General features: G+C 33.4%; 1 protein-coding gene across 3 annotated transcripts; it reads left to right on the top strand.

Annotated features, from left to right (window-relative positions):
- Positions 1 to 1,502: 1,502 nt before the first annotated feature.
- LOC109596347 (nipped-B-like protein) lies at positions 1,503 to 15,927 on the top strand. 3 transcript variants are annotated; one of them, XM_049963142.1, is made up of 16 exons: positions 1,503 to 1,988; positions 2,061 to 2,247; positions 4,505 to 4,673; positions 4,734 to 4,849; positions 5,349 to 7,042; positions 7,109 to 8,248; positions 8,301 to 8,825; positions 8,881 to 9,531; positions 9,585 to 9,849; positions 9,904 to 10,094; positions 10,151 to 10,462; positions 10,517 to 10,663; positions 10,720 to 10,943; positions 11,055 to 11,226; positions 11,289 to 11,459; positions 12,887 to 15,927. In XM_049963142.1, the coding sequence occupies exons 2-16, from the start codon at positions 2,184 to 2,186 to the stop codon at positions 13,082 to 13,084; spliced, it is 6,039 nt and encodes a 2,012-aa protein (XP_049819099.1). In that variant the 5' UTR covers positions 1,503 to 1,988; positions 2,061 to 2,183; the 3' UTR covers positions 13,085 to 15,927. The 3 variants fall into 3 exon arrangements, with proteins under 3 accessions (XP_049819099.1, XP_019867438.2, XP_049819104.1); XM_049963147.1 differs by having other exon boundaries at positions 1,963 to 1,972; XM_020011879.2 differs by having other exon boundaries at positions 1,503 to 2,247.
- The last annotated feature ends 4,482 nt before the right edge of the window (positions 15,928 to 20,409 follow it).

Below are 20,409 nucleotides of genomic sequence, written 5' to 3'. Positions count from 1 at the left end.
AGCCACACTGTATATTAGCTATTCCAAGAAATAATGTATTTTCGCCTGTTTTAATTTAACCCGGGAGTATCAAACATAACATGAATACTTGGCATTAATCTAATAGGGAATTTACAGTAATTCAAATATTTAATTTCAATCAGTCTGAGGTTGAACGCATATTTTGAAGTCACAAAAATAATAAATTCTAGGAACTACTAAGTTTATATATAAAAACTCTTACATGTACGATTTCCTATACTTGTATTTGGTGGTGGTGGGTTCGTACATTTTCTCGCTCTTGTGCCGTGGGTAATAAAAATACATGACAACAACGATGGTAAACAACATTATTTAAAAATATGTGGCGCACTCGAAGTGCTGAATATGACTGCGAAGTGATCACGTTCTGAGGTACCCATATATGCAACCCAGATTACAATTTTGCTAATCGACCCCGCCAAAACTCTTTGTTCAGGAGTTTACCCAAACCAAAACCTCATTAAAACGCAAATTAATGCTTTTAAATGCGAGGACCGTAAACGAGTTCGCCTGTCACGAAACGAATTAACCAAATCCGTTAACGACGCCGTTGAAAATCAAAAAGTAGAACACATGTAATTGTTTCGGTGGCGCATGCGCGTTCGTTTTGTGGCGTGGCATTGAACTACTGGCAATTTTCATTTGATTTTCCTCGGTTTACGTGTTTCCACATTAATTATCCCGCGGGATTCAGTTAATACCAGCGTCTGTGCATGCTTTGGCTTGATCCAGGCCACTTAAAAATGTAAATTTCAGTTATCATTGTTAATGTTTATGAATGGTTAGGCTGCGTTTACACGACGCGGTTGACGTTAAGGTGGTGCTTCAGTCGTCACACAATGTTTTTGTAAAGTATTTTAATAAATAATACAAGTAAATATGTGTGTTTTTTACGTACAAATTCACCGGGGTTCTGGCTGAGAACAATTAACACAACAATTGTGATATTTAACTAAAAATTATTGTCAAAATTGAAGACTGTCAAATTATTTTATATATAGTTTTTTTTATTAATATTTACAAGTTAACTATGTGAATATATAACAAATATACAAAATTATTTATATTATAGATTTTTTCTTCAAGAATTATTGACAAATGTACATACATACTCATGATAAACACTCAGTTACAATGTAAGAAGCAAAACGTGCAGACTTAGCTGCATGTATAAAAAGAATTAATGTATTTTAGACCTAACTATGACACTTTATACCATGACAGATACGTTTTATTTTGCACAGTACAGTAACCTACTTGTCAATAAAACTTTTTATCTATGGTTGTTTGCAAATATGACCTGTGCAGTCACGTCTAAATTTAAAATACAATTAAGCAACAACCGAAACAATCTCCATCGAATCCACAACACGTAAAACAACTTAAGCAGTACCACACGTACGTTTTTATAATGTTAGATGTGCGGGGATCAATGAATAAATTTGAATCGAGAAGTACACCGACGGCGCCATCTATCGACGGTCGCGCGAACCGCGTAGTATGAGAAGAACTGGTTAACTGGAGTTTGCCTCCCCAATCAACTGTCTGTTTGGAACGTCGCCATTCGATTACATTAATTTGTACATAAAAATGTGTGTTATTATTAAGTGGAAGTAAAGGATTCGAAGGACGATGCACGAACGAACGAAACGTAGGACTTGGAATAAGCCAGTGATGCACGAAAACTTCGGATAAAATCGTAGCGGAAGCATCCGAAAACAAAACTACATCATAGGAATAATGCATCTGTATATAAATAATGGATAGGAGAGTCTGAGTGATAAAGGCAGTGCAAACGGCTTCTACACAGTGCGCAGTGCATTAAAATGCAAGTTGTTTATTATTTCCAAATTTCTTTCTTTACGTCAAATGTCATCTAAAATGGTGTTGACAGTTATGTCATTTGTCGTTGTTTTCCTACGAAAAAGAACGTTTCTATGGTTCAGATCTAGTATGTAAACAAAACAGTATGTGCTTTTCTATATTTTACTACTTGAGACAGCAAAGTACCTTGATTAATTTTGGATTGGTGTCTTTAGGTTAGGTTTGGCTTATTATGGACTGTGAATGCTGGACTTTCTAGCCAAACTTAACAATCCAGAGAAATGAGCATTCATAATATAATCATGCTTTTTGGGTGAGGACAACGCAAAATTGTGGAGATGGAGCGTGAAGTTCCCAGCGTACCCATCACCACACTAGCAGGTGTAGCAAGTCTTACAGACTGTAAGTATCGATATTTTTTTATTTAATTTATTTAATTAATTGATAAGTTAATATTAAGAAATGACATGACAACTATTTTTTTGTAAAAAATTATTAGAGATACTCTTTGTTTTAGTGTGGGTACTGTTTGTTTATACACATGCTCAGAACTTAAAGTTAAAAGAATAAATCTTTACTTTTGTATTAAACTGTAACCTTTATGTAGAAATGTGTCTTTAATAATAAAATGTTTCATGAATACTTGACATTGACAATGTTTGTTTTTGACAGGTTAGAATTTAAAGAGATATTTTAGTACCTCGAGGTTTTTTAATATTAATTTTGTCTCCATTTGTTATAAATTTCAGCCCAACTAATTACTGATAAGTTAATCTTAAAAGGTGATAAAACATTTAATTTTTTTTGCCAAAAACCACAGCACTTACTGTTCATGTAATGTGTAATGTAATTTCATATGCCATTAGAACTTGATGTTAAATTAGTGAATCTTCACTTTTGTATTAAACTGTGACTATTGTATATAAATGTTTCTTTGTTTTAATAAATTGTTCCATGAAAACTTGACAAATACAATTTTGTTTTTAATAGGTTAAGATTTAAAGATGTATTTTAGTACCTTGAGGTTTCTTAAAGGGTGAAAAGTCAATAATTTTTTTGCCAAAAACTACTGTACTCACTATTCGTGCACTATATGATATTATATTCCATTAGAACTTGATGTGAAATTAGTAAAACTTCACTTTTGCATCAAACCACTACTACTAGTGCATTAAACAATCACCATTGCATAGAAATATGTTTTTTTGAATAAATTGTTCCATAAGTACCTGATGAGTACAACAGAATTGCATCATGACTACATAATTTAATTTTAACAGGTTAGGATTTAAAAGAGTTCTTTTAGTACCCTTAGGTTTTTTAATGTTGATTTCAGTTCCATCTATTGCATATTTTAAGCAACTAAAATAGACAAATAATTAACGTGCAAAAACAATTTGTTCAGATTATCTATCTATATAAATTAATCTAATCAAACTATAAATATAAACTGTGGTTAAGATAATTAATTAAAAATTGCCCCTTTTTCCTTGTTTATAATTCCATTTTTTACATGTAATTGTGTTTGCTTTTGATATATGTTATATATGCACTTTATAAGTTGAAGTACTTGTTGAAGAATATGTATTACTAGTCTTTGTGATGTATAGGAAAAATATTGTAATAAAAATACAGATATAGAAAAAATACTCTATATTTATTCATAATTCTTTTTTTACAAATTTTATACATTTTTAATAAAAATATGTATTTTTGAGGCCCATGAAAGGTTTTTATATGTACCATCTAAAGAAGATTGTCTTTAAATAGTTTTGTGAAGATTAATTAGAATGGCATGGAACATAAAAATTATTATATACTCTAATTCTATAACACCAGGAGGTTTTGTCAAGATTGAGTTAATTTTTCATCATATATACAAATTGTACACATTTTTAATAAATATATGTATTTTTGAGTCTCATGAAAGGTTTTAAATGTACTAGCTACTTAAATAGTCCTTTGAAGATTAATTAAAATGGTATGGCAAATAAAAATTATTCTGTACCATAATTCTATAACACCAGGAGGTTTTGTCAAGATTGAGTTAATTTTTCATCATATTTTTTATAAATTGTACACATTTTTAATATATATATATATATATATATATATATATATATATATAATAGTTCTGTGAAGTTTAATAAGAATGGTATGGCAAACAAAAATTACTCTGTACTATAATTCTATAACACCAACAGGTTTTGTCAAGACTAAGTATATTTTTCGTCAATTTTTTTACAAATTGTATACCTTTTTAATACACATGTGTATTTTTGAGCCCCATGAAGGGATTTTAAATGTATAAGCTAAAGAAGAATTTTATAACACCAGGAGGTTTTGTCAAGACTGAGTCTATTTTTGATAATATTTTTTACAAATTGTACACATTTTTAATAAAAATATATATTTTTGAGACCTATGAAATGTTTTTAAATGTTTTAAATAGTTCTGTGAAGATTGATAGGAATAGTATGGTAAATAAAAATTATTATATGCTATAATTCTGTAACACCGTGAGGTTTTGTTAAGACTGCGTCTATTTTTCGTCATATTTTCAACTATGTTGATTTTCTGTTCTAGTATCTTGTCTAAATATTAAGTTAGGCTAGGAGGTGTGTGTTATTTTTGGTGAAATAATAATGTAATATTTCAGTGCTCCCTGAAATGCCTTTGCCCACACCATCACCCCAAACATTATGCAACAAATCTCTGCTCTTTCATCCGAGAGTGGCAGAGGAAGCACAAAATTTGTTGGGTGTGAGAGATGTAACGTTAGTGCCACAGTTGGTACATTCTCTAGTACAAACGTCGGCCGATCACATGTAAGTGATATTATGACTTTAGTTGTTGTTTATTTGGTTGACGTTTTATTATCTTTGCAGAGAAGTTAAAGATAACTATGCGGTTACCGACGCAAAAGTGGAACAACAGGAGAAGATGCCTGAACTTCTTCGAGCCATGCTTGATGCCAACCCCAACGTATTCAAGGGCACATTATGTAAGTAGTTAATTTTACTTTCTAAATGTAGCCACTGAAATGATTTCTAAATATACAGTGGTGCTCATTGTTACAGCAACTTTCTAATCTGCTAAATATTGTAGTTACTGATGTTATTGTATATTATTCTATAAAATGTTACATGTATTTTTATGAATTAATTTGGATAAATGTAGCAACTTTAATTTTAAAAAGAATTTTTATTGGTTAAATGAATAACTTTTAATTTAACGTTATTACTTTGTTTTTGTTTTCTAATTTTGGCCACATCATTTCGCCATTGTTTCTTCAATATATGGAAGTAAATTGTGGTTTAATATATTCTGTGGGACGTCTATGTCAGACAGAATGGTCATTTTTAGATTTTTATAAGTTGCTACAATTATAGCTACTTCTGAAGGATTTAATATACTTCGACAATAAAAACATTCCTTTTACATCATAAAATACGGTTTGAGGAGATGATACCAAATTTGCAACGCAAAATAATTTTTTCCAGCACAAAAAACTGCAACCGTTACAAATCAATGGAACCACACGGGTCAGACGACAGTGCAAACGGCCGAACCGAAGTCGGGAACTGCGCAGGAGAGCGACAAACAAAATTCGAAATCGAACAGACCGTCCGTCATAACCGAACAAAAGGGTTTCGTGAACTGTAAAGACGTCACGTCCGACGCAACTAACACGACGTTAAGTGATCAGGACAGTAAAAATGGCCAAGGCAACATCACGTCTGACACGCAACTCGCCCAAAACGCCCAACAAACACAAATGTCCAACGTTCAATCGGATACGCAGAAGAACCAACAAAGCACCACCAACGAGAAACCAAACACGACCGACCTGCGGCAACTGAGGAGGCCGAGTAAGGGCACGCCCCCTCTGCCGTCGGGACAGGAGGAATCGAAGACGAGATTGACCCGTTCGCGGACGAAAGAGGAGTACGGAACACCCGAGGCGACGCCGACGTCCGAAACGCAGACTAAGGATGCGAAACTGACTGATCCCCAAAGCGACGACATTGACAAGCTGTTTCCCCTTATCGATGCCGCTGCACCGCATAACTCTCAGTACCCCGGCATTAAGCAGCCCATCATCAAACTGGACAGGCTCTCGACGGAGGACATACAAAAGAGCTTGAAAGAATTCACCGATAGTAAACCGAAGCTGGCCCTAGAACTGGGCTTAATTCCCCCAAAGGAGAAGAAAAGCTACAAGGAAAAGTCGGAGTCGGAAGAGGAGGGCGAGGAGCGTAGCTCCAAGCGCAAGGGCGGTAAAAGGAAAGCCGACAGTGAGGACGAATACCAACCTGCCGACTCGTTTTCCGCCTTAGTGGGCAGTACGAAACGACGAAAACTGGCACCGAAAGACGAGAAACCGGAAACACCCATCGTCGTGAAGCCTAAACTCAGACGGGTGGAGAAGAAGTTTGTCCCGGTCATAGAGAAACTGTCTCAAGAGGAACTCATGGAGACCAACACTTATTTGCGATTCAACAAGTCCGTGGAGATAGTTCTCAAGTCCGCCGAAGATTACGACTCCGCCGAGATTGGAGAGGACGGAATCATACCCGAGGAGTATTTGTTAAGCCGAACTGTGATGCAGGAGCTGTGCACGGAGACCGCCAAGCTGAAGATCCTGGGGGCAATGGAAATGATCCCCACGGATACGCTGACGCGGTTGCTGAACGTGCTGGAGGTGAACATACGCGGAGGCGACCGAGTTTCGCCGGTCGGAGACGAAGACGACAACGAGAGCATAAGGCAGCTGTGGCTGGAGTCCACCATGGAACGGGTGATGGGAGCCGCAGACGCTTCTCTGGTGTGCATGTACATCATGACGTCGCCCAACATGTCCAAGCGTGTTTATCTGGAGGACGTCATCGATCGAGTGGTGTTGTTCATTAAGTACCAGCTGCACAACACGATCTTTCCGTCGTTCGATTCGACTTATCGGTTGGATAACAAGAAGAAGGACGGCAGAAGGAAGAAAACCACTCCGGTGTCGGAGAAGAACATCTTGATGCTTTACACCAAAACGTCGGAACTGGTCAATTTGTTGGCCGAGCTCCTGAACATTCAGGTCTTGACTGACACGTCAGTTCTTCATGCTTCTTCCATGGGCGTTTCACCGTTCTTTGCGGAGAACGTGAGCGAATTACAACTCGCCTGCTTAAAACTCGTCACAACGGTAAGTAGTACAGTACAAGCTTTTTGAGTTTCATTTAATGATGAGTGGTGTTTTCTTTTCCCCAAGATTTTTACGAGGTATGAAACACATCGAAGGTTATTACTCGACGACATCCTGGCTTCAATAGCTCGTCTTCCCAGCACCAAACGAAGTTTGAGAACGTACAGGCTGAACAGCGAAGAAAATATACAAATGCTGACTGCTCTCGTCTTACAGTTAATCCAGTGTGTCGTTGCCCTGCCAGAAAATTTCAACTCAAAATATGACAAAACCCAAAGCGACAAAATCAAAAACGTAGACAAAGACGTGCTCATCTGCAACAAATACGAAAAGGCCACATCAACGGCCGGCACGTTTCTAACAGTATTCTTGAACAAATGCGGTAGCAAATCGGAGGAAATTGATTACCGACCGTTATTCGAGAACTTCGTCCAAGATCTCCTGTCGACGGTCAACAAACCCGAATGGCCGGCAACCGAGTTGTTGCTGTGCATTTTGGGTAACGTGTTGGTCAAAAATTTCTCCAATAAAGGCACCGACATGTCTTTGAGGGTGGCCAGCTTGGACTACCTAGGAGTGGTGGCCGCAAGGCTTAGGCGAGACAGCGTTTGGTCACGTTGCAAACTCAACACCATCGATCAAATGATCAAAGACATCAAACTGGAAGAGATGAAGGACAATGAAGAGATGCCAACGAAAAAGAAACAGAAAGAGGCCGACTCGGAGGAGGAACGCACTCAGTTCCTTCAGAAGGTGCTTCTTGATTTTTTAGCTGTGAACTCACAAAACGACGAAGCGTACAAATATGCCAGGCATTTCTATATCACGCAGTGGTATAAAGATCTTGTCAGCGTCAAAGCTGCAATAGCTAGCGGCAAAGATAGGAAGAAGAAGAAAGACAAGCACCGGCAAAGGCGTCACAAGTCCACATCGGATGACGACGATGACATTGACAGCGAGACGGACGATGATAAGGAACAACAGAAGGAATCCGTCGAGCAAGAAAACGCTGAAAAATTTAAGTTGCTGGAAGAAAAGAAGAAGTTTCTTATCAGTAAGATACGACCCTTCAGGGAAGACATATCAGCCGGCAATCGGGTGCAAATTTACCAGACCTACATTGACTACAACAGCGCAGAACTCATTGCTCAATATCTGGCGTCGAAGCGTTACTTTTCCCAAAGTTTCGACCACTACTTAAAACAGGTAAGACTCTTGATAGTACATTGGACGTCACCTCACCTCAAATTATTTGCAGATATTGTTCGTCCTGAGGGAGACATCCATTGCCATCAGAACGAAGGCTATGAAGTGTCTGACCATGATCGTCGAAGCTGACCCTTCAATCCTGGGGCGCCATGACATGCAAATGGGCGTGAACCATTCGTTTCTTGATCATTCTACTTCCGTAAGAGAAGCCGCCGTCGATCTGGTCGGAAAGTTCGTGCTAAGTAGGCCAGAGTTGATCCACAAATACTACGAAATGTTGTCGACAAGGATACTGGACACGGGTGTAAGCGTAAGGAAGAGGGTAATAAAAATACTCAAGGATATTTGTATCGAGTGTCCGGAGTTTCCTAAAATCCCGGAAATCTGCGTCAAAATGATCAGGAGAGTGAACGACGAGGATGGCATCAGGAAGTTGGTAATGGAGGTCTTTCAAAACATGTGGTTCACACCAACCAAAGATTCGTCTTTGCTGAGGAAAGTCATGAACATCACTGACGTTGTAGCTTCCTCCAAAGACATTGGTCTTGAATGGTTTGAACAGCTATTGTTAAGCGTAAGTGTACATTTTACGTGTGTAATTGTTTAAATTCATAGTTTCCATTTTACAGTTGTTCAAGCCAAAAGAAGACAAAGATGACTCCACCAAAATCCAAACTGAACCTCCAAAAGCCTTACTGTTAGCTTGCAGACAAATCGTCGACTGTTTAATTGAGAACGTACTTAGGCTAGAAGAAAACGACAGTTCCGGGTCTTCGGAAAGATTAGTTGCCTGTTTGACCACCCTTTATCTGTTTGCCAAAATTAGACCTCAGTTACTGGTAAAACATGCCAGCACATTACAACCTTATTTGGGTCTAAAATGCCAAACGCAAGGTGACATCCAAATCATTTCTAGTGTGGCCAAAATGCTAGAACTGGTGGTGCCCCTCATGGAACATCCGAGTGAACCCTTTTTGGCGCAGCTCGAGGAAGATGCAATAAAACTGGTGTTGGTTAATGACCGACCGATAGTCAGCAGTTGCGTCGCTTGTTTGGCATCGATTGTTAATAAGGTCACCCACAATTACAAGCTGATTAGGGATTGTTTTAAGAGATACTTCAATTACTTGGACAAGTACAAGTCGTTCTTCGTGGCAAGGAATACGGCATTGTGCAATGATGTAAAGGGTCGGCAAACATTCAGGAGGGCGTTGTTCATCTCTGGACTGCTTTTGAGGCACTTTGATTTCAAAGATCCGGCCGTCATTGGAGACCTACCTGTAAGTTACTTGCCACCAATACTAAAGTTCCAGACTAATGGTATGTCTTTCAGGCTGACATTAAAGACCAAGTGTACCACCTCATGGTATTCTACTTGCAACAAGAAGATATTGACATTCAAGCTAATGCACTGAAAGCAATTGGCTCAATTTGCATAAGACATTACGAATTTATGTTGGAGGCTGAGCTTAAGGAGTTTTATCACAAGCAGTTGACCAGCGAAGATGCTCCTTTAAAGATGAAAACCGAGGTCTTGGTTAACATCGAAAACTATCTTGTTGAAGAGGAGAAAAGAATGATACAACAAGATTTAGAATGTAAATAAAACTATTAAATCAGTGTTCATTTTCACAACATGCATATTTTTATAGGGTCCAAACGTTCAAAGCAAGAGAACTTGAAGGAAATGGGCGATGTCTCTTCTGGCATGGCGAGTACTGTGATACAATTGTATTTAAAGGAGATTATGCAGTCTTATATACATCACAATTTGAATGTAAGGAAGCCAGCGTTGCGGGTTATCCAACTTGTGTTGCAGCAGGGTTTGGTGCATCCTGTACAGGTATGAAGACTTCAAAACATCTTAATGTCCCATACCTAAAATGTGCTTTGTTGTAGATTGTCCCATACTTGATTTGCATGAGTACTGACTGTGAGAAAATGGTGTCTCACAGTGCTGACAAGCAATTACTGGAAATCGAAAAGAAATATCCTGGTTTTATACACACAAAATCGACACTTGGTATTAGATTGTCCTATCAGTTGCAATCTATATTACAAAGTGACACAATTGTAAGAGGATCGAGAGTCAAAGAAGAAGGCGAATATCCTACAGCCCTAAATGGATATTTGTATTCTATTTTACGTAATTCGAGACAACAAAGACGTGCCTTAATACTTAATATTTTGAAGCAGTTTGATGATCAAGCTGTAAGTGTATACATTTTTACATTGACAATTAATTAAAATTTTATTATTTTGTAGCGTACCACTTTATCCTACATGTTGTACCTGGCAGACAACTTGGCATATTTTCCTTACATGGTGCAAGATGAGCCCCTGTTCATTGTACACCACATAGACATAATGATCTCTGTAACAGGCACAAACTTGGTACAATCCTTTAGAGAAGTAAGCCCTTAATATTTCTTGTGAAAGGCAAAACTAAAACATTTAATTGAATCTAGGGTTTGCTGATGCCTGAGGGTCAGAAAATCATTCACGCTGAAAACGGCGAAGCAGTAAACGCCGTGTCTGCGCTGGACGAAGACGACGAGGATGAAGAGCTTCTGGTGTCGAGACTGCCGGAGGACACTTCACATTTGCAAGCCTGCATAACAGCGGCACAAGGATGTTTGCTATTGCTGATGCTGAAGCAGCACATTAAAGATGTTTATGGCCTTAGCGATGGGTAAATATACAGTAGACCTTCTGAGTGTTAAAACTTAGTTAAGATGGACACTAATTGTATTGATTGCCCTCTAGGTTTGTCTCGTTTACAAATTCTCTTATATTATTATAGGAAAATTCAACAATATTCACCATCAGATGCAGCGAAAGTTTACGAAAAATCCACCACCAGAAGATCAAATGCTCTCTTTAATCCCAAAACTTTACAAAAGTTAAAACAAGGTACACCTCCCCAATATTTGGATGAAGAAGGCAGGCGGGACTTGATTAGGCAATATATAGATGTAAGTATCGTCTTTATAAATACGGTAATTTGCTTCGGTGTTTATACAAGTTGTTGTTTCAGTTTAAACAACTCATGCTACAGTTGGATCCGGACGATCCGGATGAAGAGGAAACTGCGAATTATTTAATGAATAATATGCAATGCAATCCTAACAATTCGGTAACTGGACAAGCACCAGCGGCCACATCGATATTAACAGAGGCAGATCAAGCAACATTAGAAAATTATAAGGTACGATAATGTAACATTTCTTGACTTAATATTCAATGCATACGAAAGCTTTTTCAGTATTCATAAATATTGGTAACTGTTTCAGACAAGTTGTATGTGTATATTTTACTTTGATAACTCTTGTATACATACAGACTGTCCCAAGAAGATATTTTTAAGTGGTACAAGAGATCTCAAAAAATATATGGATATTATCTCTGTTTAAAATATTTAAAAAAATCAATATTTCCTAAAATCTGTATACTTTTACTAAAACATGTTATTTAAGTAGATAACTAATTTATGTTGTTTTCTATGAAATATGAACATAACTGTTAATTTAATTTAAGAATTAACAAAAATATTTCGAGATAATTAAGATTATTTTCTATAAGACTATAAACATAACTGATAATTTAATTTAAGTATGATGATATTTTTGGTAAATTTTGAAATAATTGATATTGATTTCTATAAAATTATGTACATAACTGATAATTTAATTTCTTTATTTAAGTAAAATGATAATTTTGGTAAAATTCGAGATAATTAATATTGTTTTCTATAAAATTATAAACAGAACAGATAATTAATTTTATTTATTTAGATATGATGATGTTTCTAATAAATTTTGGGATAACTAATATTGTTTTCGAAGAGTTACAAATAGTATATCTGATAATTTAGGTTATTTATTTAGATATGATGATATTTCTGAATATTTTCCATATATTTAATGTTATTTTCTATGAAATTATGAACATAACTGATAATTAATTTTATTTATTCAAATATGATGATATTTCTGGTAAATTTCGAGATAACTAATACTGTTTTTTAAGAATCACAAAGAGTATATCTGATAATTTGGTTTATTTACTTAGATATGATGATATTTCTGATAAATTTCGAAATAATTAATATTGTTTTCTATAAGATTATGAACATAACTGATAATTAATTTTTTTTATTTGTATATGATATTTTTGAAAATTTTCCATATATTTTTTATGAAATTATGAACATAACTGATAATTTTATTTACTTAAATGTGATGATATCCTTTAAGAATCATAAAGAGTATATCTGATAATTTGGTTTATTTATTTAGATATGATGATAATTATTTTTTAAATATTATGATATTTCTGGCAAATTTCGAGATAATAAATATTGTTTTCTAAGAGTCACAAAGAGTATATTTGATAATTTGGTTTATTTATTTAAATATGATGATATTTTTGGTAAATTTCGAGATAACTAATACTGTTTTCTAAGAGTCAGTTAATTCATTTACTTAGATAAGATATTTCTGGTAAATTTCGAGGTAATTAATTTTGTTTTTTGAGAATCAAATTTATATACCAAAAAACTTGATATAATTACAAATTTTCGTACAAATAATGGATGTTTAGGACACGTTAATAATCCATAATTCTTAATTTCAGGACAATTCGCCACCGAAAGTGCCCAAACTGGTGATATCGAATCGACGATTAGACAGTGATACGAAACGTTCTCCGCGAAGTCACCGATCGATGGAGAAAACGAAAAAACACAGACACAAAAAGAAACGGCGGAAGTTCGTGAGTTCGTCGGGCGACGAGAGTGAGAACGACTGCAGTGATCCGGACTTCATGGCTTAGGATGTCGCGTTTTTGTTTAACGGTGTTCTCGAAGTGTACAGTTTTTATTTTAAGCGGGAATTAATTGCAAAAATAACGATGAACATATTTTATTGAATGAAGAGAGTAAATTAAAAAAACAAAAAGGTTGTTTAATCAATAGACAGGGACTGAGAATGAGTTTACAAGAAAATTTTGTATGATGTAGTGTTCGCACATAGGTAAGGACATTGGACATTTATAGAGTTGTTCATTTTTGTCATGTGGTGTTTTGATTTCTCTTTTTTTATTTTCGTTTTCGACATCTCCCAGCTACTGTCGCATAGTTTATTATAAATATTATAGAGAGATATATATGTAATGAGACAGTAACTGTGAATATTTTGTATAGTTTTATGCATTTTTGTAAGTCTATATCAGGGGAATTTATACATTGTCCTTCAAGTGAGCTTCCACTTGATCAAAAATCATTTTCTTCATTAATTAATTGCAGACCAGACCATATTATTTATTTGTGCTGCTGGTTTTAAACACACATTTTTGAAAGCTCATTTCCGGGATAGATACCGATTACCACCTCTGTTGTTTTGTATTTACATTTTTTAGTGTATATAATTAGAACCAGTGATGTATATGTGATTTTCCCTAAAATTGGGAGCCAGATTTTGAGATTAAATCATTCTGGTGCGTTCAGCCCTTTAGTGAAATCCCCACCACGTTTTATCTGTGACAATTGCCCACCCACTCTTATTAATTCGGCACGTTGTCACAGACCTTAAACTTACTGGGTGTTTCACTAAGCTGGCGCATCATATTCTTGACACAGCTTCATAGATATAAAAATTTTAATAGAATTGCTATTTTAACCTCACAGTCTGGAAATTGCTCAAAACAACAAATTACAACCAACACTTCAACATACATACTTCTGTTATGTACTTTCTACCAAACAACAAGCAAGTCTAGACCGAGAAATGATTTATTTTGCAAAAACCTAGTCAACAAACTGCCCTTTTACAAACCTGCGAAACTTTTAAATCGTCCTTTTAAATTTGTTAAGATTTTTATATTTTATATTTTTTATTTGTATATATTTATAGAATTGTCGATCGAAATGATTTTTCTTTTATTCTGGGCCATACAATAATTGTTCTTTTATAAAGCCGTCGTCTCCTTCCAAGTCGTTAAGCCTGATGTCTTTTGCAAACAGGAAAATTACTACTTATGTATACTAAAGAAGTTGTAACGAATAATTAGTTTTACCCATTTTTTTGCCTTTATTGACGAAATACAATTTTTATTTGGAAATCGGATCGCATTACAGTAGCTTTAACGAGTTAATCTACGAGTAATTAGCTTACTCCATAAGTAAAGCTCGTGGACGTCTTCAACGAATGCCATTTCTCGTTCTAGACCATTTATTTTGCAAAAAATAAATCTGCATATACAGGGATTTGTTTGAAGATGTAATTTAGCATTATGCATGGAGACATATCTTTTCAATTGACTTGCAATAACTGTAGTTTCAAATTAGTGTTTTTAGGCGCCATGTTTTGTTTTTATATCTTTAAACAGTCCTGTTTAAAACGTAAGGGACATATGTAGATGTAAAATATGTAAATCACAAACTGTAAAATTAATTAATTCCAAGAAAACAATAAATAATTTTCAGGAAAGTGTAATATAATTTCTAAATGCATATATGTTAATATACGAGAATGCATATTCGCATGTATAAATTGGGATATGTACAAATTGTTAAAAAAAAAGTTCGTATTGTTTTTGGAAAGATTTTTTCTGGAAAATTGCCATCACTGATTAGAACTAGCAGCTTTCTTAGACTGTAAATTTATATTAGATCATTTAATTAACATCATAGATTGGAAATATTATTTATTATCACGAAAAAGTTACTTGAAAATGTTTACAAACAAATTTTGTTGGTTTAAACATTGTGCGCTGGTCCATATAATTTTTCTTTTCAAGTGTTTTAAACCATGGAATTTAGATACCAATGAAACAAATAGGTCACTGTATTCCTGTACATTTTGTTTTTTTACTTTTAAGTAGCCTGTTTCAAATTTAGAGAGCATTAATAACAATTTGTTTGCAAGAAATAACTAATAATTACAACTATTTTATTCGCCTCATCTATTAATTGCTTTCATTTTATTATTTTATTTAATCCACTAACCGAGACAAAAGTTCAAAACCTCATTGTAAGTTAAGGAGACTGTAATACGCATTTTAACGAGTTCTCGGCTACGAAACAAAATGTTTATTATAGTTTCAATTAGGTAATTCTTGCAAATATTAATTCTGACCGTCATAGAATTAAAACAGACTCGATTTCCAAATTCCTGTAATTTCTATCCGGCCGTTTTTATCATTCAAATCGTAATTTTTTAACTCATTAATTTTACATTCCCATATCAAAATTACGTTTGTATATTGATTAGTGCATGAGACGCATACATGCCTTGTAAAAAAAAACTTGATTCTATAAAATGAATTTTGTTATATTTATCAGTATTAAATTATATGAATTTAATCCCATATTGTATATTTGCAAGTTATACATATTCTTACTATGATTTAAATAAAAAAACTACTTAATCAAGTTTTAACAGACTACTTTAGAGCTAAATTTTTAGCAGGTTATTTATAGTAGTTTATTTATATTTATAGCCTTAGTTGTGAATTGTTAGTGAATGTGTAATATCCAGTAATAATGAATGTTTGACACCACCACCGATATAATTTTGTAAATTAATAAATATGTGGATGTTCAAACATGAATTATGCAGGGTTTTCCATATTGTAAAACTCCATTTGTATTTAAATAAATTTATATTTGTAATGAATGTGTCTTTTATTTATTATTTAATTAAAAATATAGTTCATATGTGATGAAAGACTTACACTTACATAAATCCAGTGTTCCAATTTTAACAAAATTGAACTCACTTCAATGAGGTGATTATTGCTTAAAAGGCAAGATTAAATTTATTAATCCTAATAGTCTGGATTTGTTGGAGAGCTTAATTAGATGAACGTGAACGACGTGCGAGAGGTACAGGAAGACGGTGAGAGACCCCCAACTCCACCGAAGGACTCTATAAGGTTGATAGTTACCACTTGTGAAATTGCCAACCAGTGGTTTGTAGAAGAAAGAAGGTTTATTTTTTAGGCAAAGTGTTTCCCATAGAATTTGGTTGTTTGATAGTTGTTCTCCTCTAATTTTTATTAGGAGTAATTTGACCTCGCATCGATTAATCCAGAAAACTGAGGAACCTCATGTATTGCCTTACCTTAGGGTCCTTCAGAGTCCTACTTTGGACTACTTCCAATATTCTGATGTAAATTTGTTGCTATGGCCAGCAAGACCTACGAACAGACTTTGAACATTGTGTAGAGATTGCATGGAGTGAGGTGCGACAGACAGAAATTGACCACCTCATTAGATTAATGTCAAGGCTAGTCAGTGAGTGTCTGGATCATGGAGCAAGTCCATCTAATTATTACCGCAAAAAATGATACTGCCAATACTTGTGTCTAAAGTTTTAATTACCTATTACCCTTTACTATTCCAAACTCTACATCAAAAATCAATTAAATCTGATCACAGATACAGGACTTCCATTTTCTGGCACTGAGTATACAAGTAAAAAATAAAATGAGACTATTTATGTGTTTGTTAGCTCTGGGTAGTGTCTCAAGGCTCATTTTTGAACATCTTCATTTCAAACTAAAGATAAAGATGAGTAAGATTTGCAACAAAGGAAAGTTATGATGTATAAACTAATATAATTATGCAAATAAATAATTGTACGTCTTGAATACTTATTAAAACAAAATTTATATGATTAAAGATTTAATTTCCTGTAAATTTCCCATTGTGAGTACGGAAATCAAAATTAACAGTATATCATATAAATATATAACGTACAGTATCAATTTTCAAGTCGATATACTCATTTCTTTAAATTTGGAAACTGTACATCTGAGAGCTACAGTTAATGAAGCTGGAATCCAATCAAATTTGTATAGTTCACCAAATTTTGCTGAAAAATATTGGATTTAATAGAAAATATATAATAAAATATAATTAATATTAATATTATTTACTTTTGAGTAAGGCAATATTGGTTAAATCCCAATATCATTAAGTCCCACGTTCAGTATTTAAGTATAACAATATATTGTTAAATATAAATTAAACTGGATTTTAATTTAAGTTTAATTTATATTTAACAATATTTTGTTAAATATATATTAAACTGGATTAGTATCACTGATTCGTTGAGTCTATGCCAAGAAACATGGTTTGTTTATGGTTTCTGGGTTTTGTCATACAGAATTTATGATAACAACTCAATGATATTCTGGTGAATTAAACGAAAGAATTTGTTGTGTTGGGCGAGAAGAAATAAGTAATGTAATCTCAGAAGAGTACGGTTAGTCCTAATCAGATTGTTCGTACTTAAATGCAAAAAATATAATTACAAATTGTAACATAATATGTTTAAATTAAAATAGTGTTGCCGTTATATCTCTAGGCAATTTATATATTGTAAAAAATGGAATAAAGTGACCATGTTGTATTGGTATTTCCATGCATTTTTTGTGCTCAGGTTAGACAGACACAAGGAAAATTTTCTTAGGCATTTTAAACAACATATATTTAAAAGGTGAGCTAAAGCTGCCAAAATGGAAGCAACCACCAAGTTTAATTGAATCACGTGTTGTAGAGCCTTCCAATATCTGTAAAAATCATAGATAATGTATAAAATTACATGTAAACTTAATTATATTATTAAACTTATTAAAACATTATTAAAAAATAAAATTATAAACATTATTTATCAATATTTCCAACTAAAATATACATAATGAATATAAAATACAAAAAAATGATAATTTCAACATACAATACTAAAATAGTTTTATGAAAATGAGAAAAACTGTATTGATTTTCTATCCTTTTACGTATTGGAATAAGTAATTTATATTTTTAACGTTTTATCTTTAAAACAACATAACAAATTTATTTGTCAACGTTCTGACAGCAGATTAATTCCCCAAGAAAAAAAATTCTGGGTTCTTGGAATTGAAGAAAAAACAAAGTTTTGATTTATTTTACAATATAAAAATAAATATTTAAATATATGAACCAGATGATGGATGAAATGAGCATTTTTATTTAACATTTTGAAGCTTCCTTTGGTTCTCTAATAACACATTTGGTCTTATGTTGTTATGAAGTAGCAAAACGCCTTTTCCATTGACTAAAGAAGCTTGTCTTTAATTGTACCATAAAACTTAACCTAAGAAGGTTAAGAGTTTTATGGTACTGTTCCTTCAGGTTCACCAGCTTCCACTCATTGAGCACCCAGGCGAGTGGTTGTTGATATTTTGTTAGAAATTAAAAACTTTTATAAGAATTAATCAATATTAGAATGTTTTATTACTAATATAGGTTTGAAATTATATTTTTTAATTCAGTTTTGATCCCCTCTTCAGAACTAAACCGTTTATCACATAAAAAATTGTAAAATAAGTAATAAATTAAATTAAATTTATATTTTTTAATTCAGTATTGATCCTCTCTACAAAATTAAACCGTTTATCATATAAAAAATTATAAAATAACAATAATAAATAATATCTAAATATTTGAATTAGATGATGGATGAAGTAGACGTCCTCATTTAACATTTTGAAGCTTCCTTTCGGTCTGTAATGACACATTTGGTCTTGCGTTGTCATGCAGAAGCAAAACACCTTTTCTGTTGACTAAAGAAGCTTATTTGTCAATTTACGACAAATATACGGTTGCAGTCACCAAAATCTTTCTTGAATTAGTGTACTATTTCTTCAGGTTTAAAAGTTTCAACCATCTGAGCACCGTAGTTGTAGTAGTTGTTTTTTCATTACTAATGTAGGTTTTAGATTAGATTTAAATTATATTTTTTAAAATTAAAAAAGTAGTATTATAAAATACTTTTACAATTTCATAAAATCTGAGTAAATTAATTCTGAAATCTTATAGTAGCATCATATTATTGTCTGGGATCAGCCAAGGCTGAATTAAGCAGAACCCTTGATACCCAATTAAACATTTTGCGGTTACAATTTACATGTTGCCATTTAAATAAACATAAACTGAAATCAATTAAAAAGTTTTAAATGTGTTACGCAAAACATCTTTAATTTATTCAACTAACGAAGAAATAATTTCGCTTAAGGACTGACCTTTTACAATGTGAAAATCTGAGAAAACAGTTTAATTGCTAATTGTTAGCTTATCTATAGATAAAAGACAATTGGATTAGAAGCAAACTTTCAACCTTGATATTTCATTGTATCGATGTGAATCTGCAGCTTCCAAGGTTTTAATAGTGAATTACATTGATTAGTCTGTCATTTGAGGTTTTATATTTTTTGATTGCATCCCGTTTTACTTTGGAGAATTCGTTGATTATTTAACACAAACATTTTGTGTGCGGTTGAAAACGTGTGAGTCAATGAACAACAAACAATGAAGAACGACCGCATCAATATAAACATTACATTTCGTGTGGAATATCTGATTATAAAATTATTTCCGGCCTTGCATTTCAGAACGTATAAACGATATTTATTGTTGTACGCCCTTGGTCGATATTTTTCAAATTAAAAAACTCGGTTTTTCCGTTAAAAAATCACGGGCTATCCAAAATAGCTACTTATCAACAAATCAATGAAAGAACACTTATGCAATTATATAAAAACTGGCTTATAAATTATTGGTTTTTTAATTATGCATTAGATAAGCAACTTTTATGTATTAATTTTAAAATCAAAACATTGACTTCATTAACAAGGTGATGGTTAATAAGATAATAAGAAAAAATTGAAGGAAAATTTATAACAACAATTTACAGTAAACATTAACTTGATTTTCAGCTTTGTCACTTGTTATAGTTTGGCAAAATGAATGGAAACATCTTAATATATTGTTTATTGTGTTATTTGAAAATTCTATGACGTTGCCCTAAAATCAAATATACATAAGCAATTCAGCACATTATTCACTAAAAAAATATTCCTGATCCTAATTTGTTCACTTCCTCCATTTGACGAACCTTGGATGGGTTAATAAACAGAGTCAAGAGGAAGCAAAACCTTAAAAAAACATAACATAAATAAAATCGCATAAACCGCAAATTTCCGTATTTGCTTCGTTCTCAGAAAGCAAAATATTTTTCATTGTAACACAATAAATTAATGGGATAACAAAGTCGTTTGCGGCATCTTGGTTCTGGCTTCCAATAATTAATTTGTACATAATCGTTCGTAAATTT

Source organism: Aethina tumida, chromosome 1, assembly GCF_024364675.1.
Source record: "Aethina tumida isolate Nest 87 chromosome 1, icAetTumi1.1, whole genome shotgun sequence".
Classification (NCBI taxonomy): domain Eukaryota; kingdom Metazoa; phylum Arthropoda; class Insecta; order Coleoptera; family Nitidulidae; genus Aethina; species Aethina tumida.
Note: the sequence above shows the minus strand (reverse complement) of the source record. Positions and strands in the feature narration are given on the sequence as shown.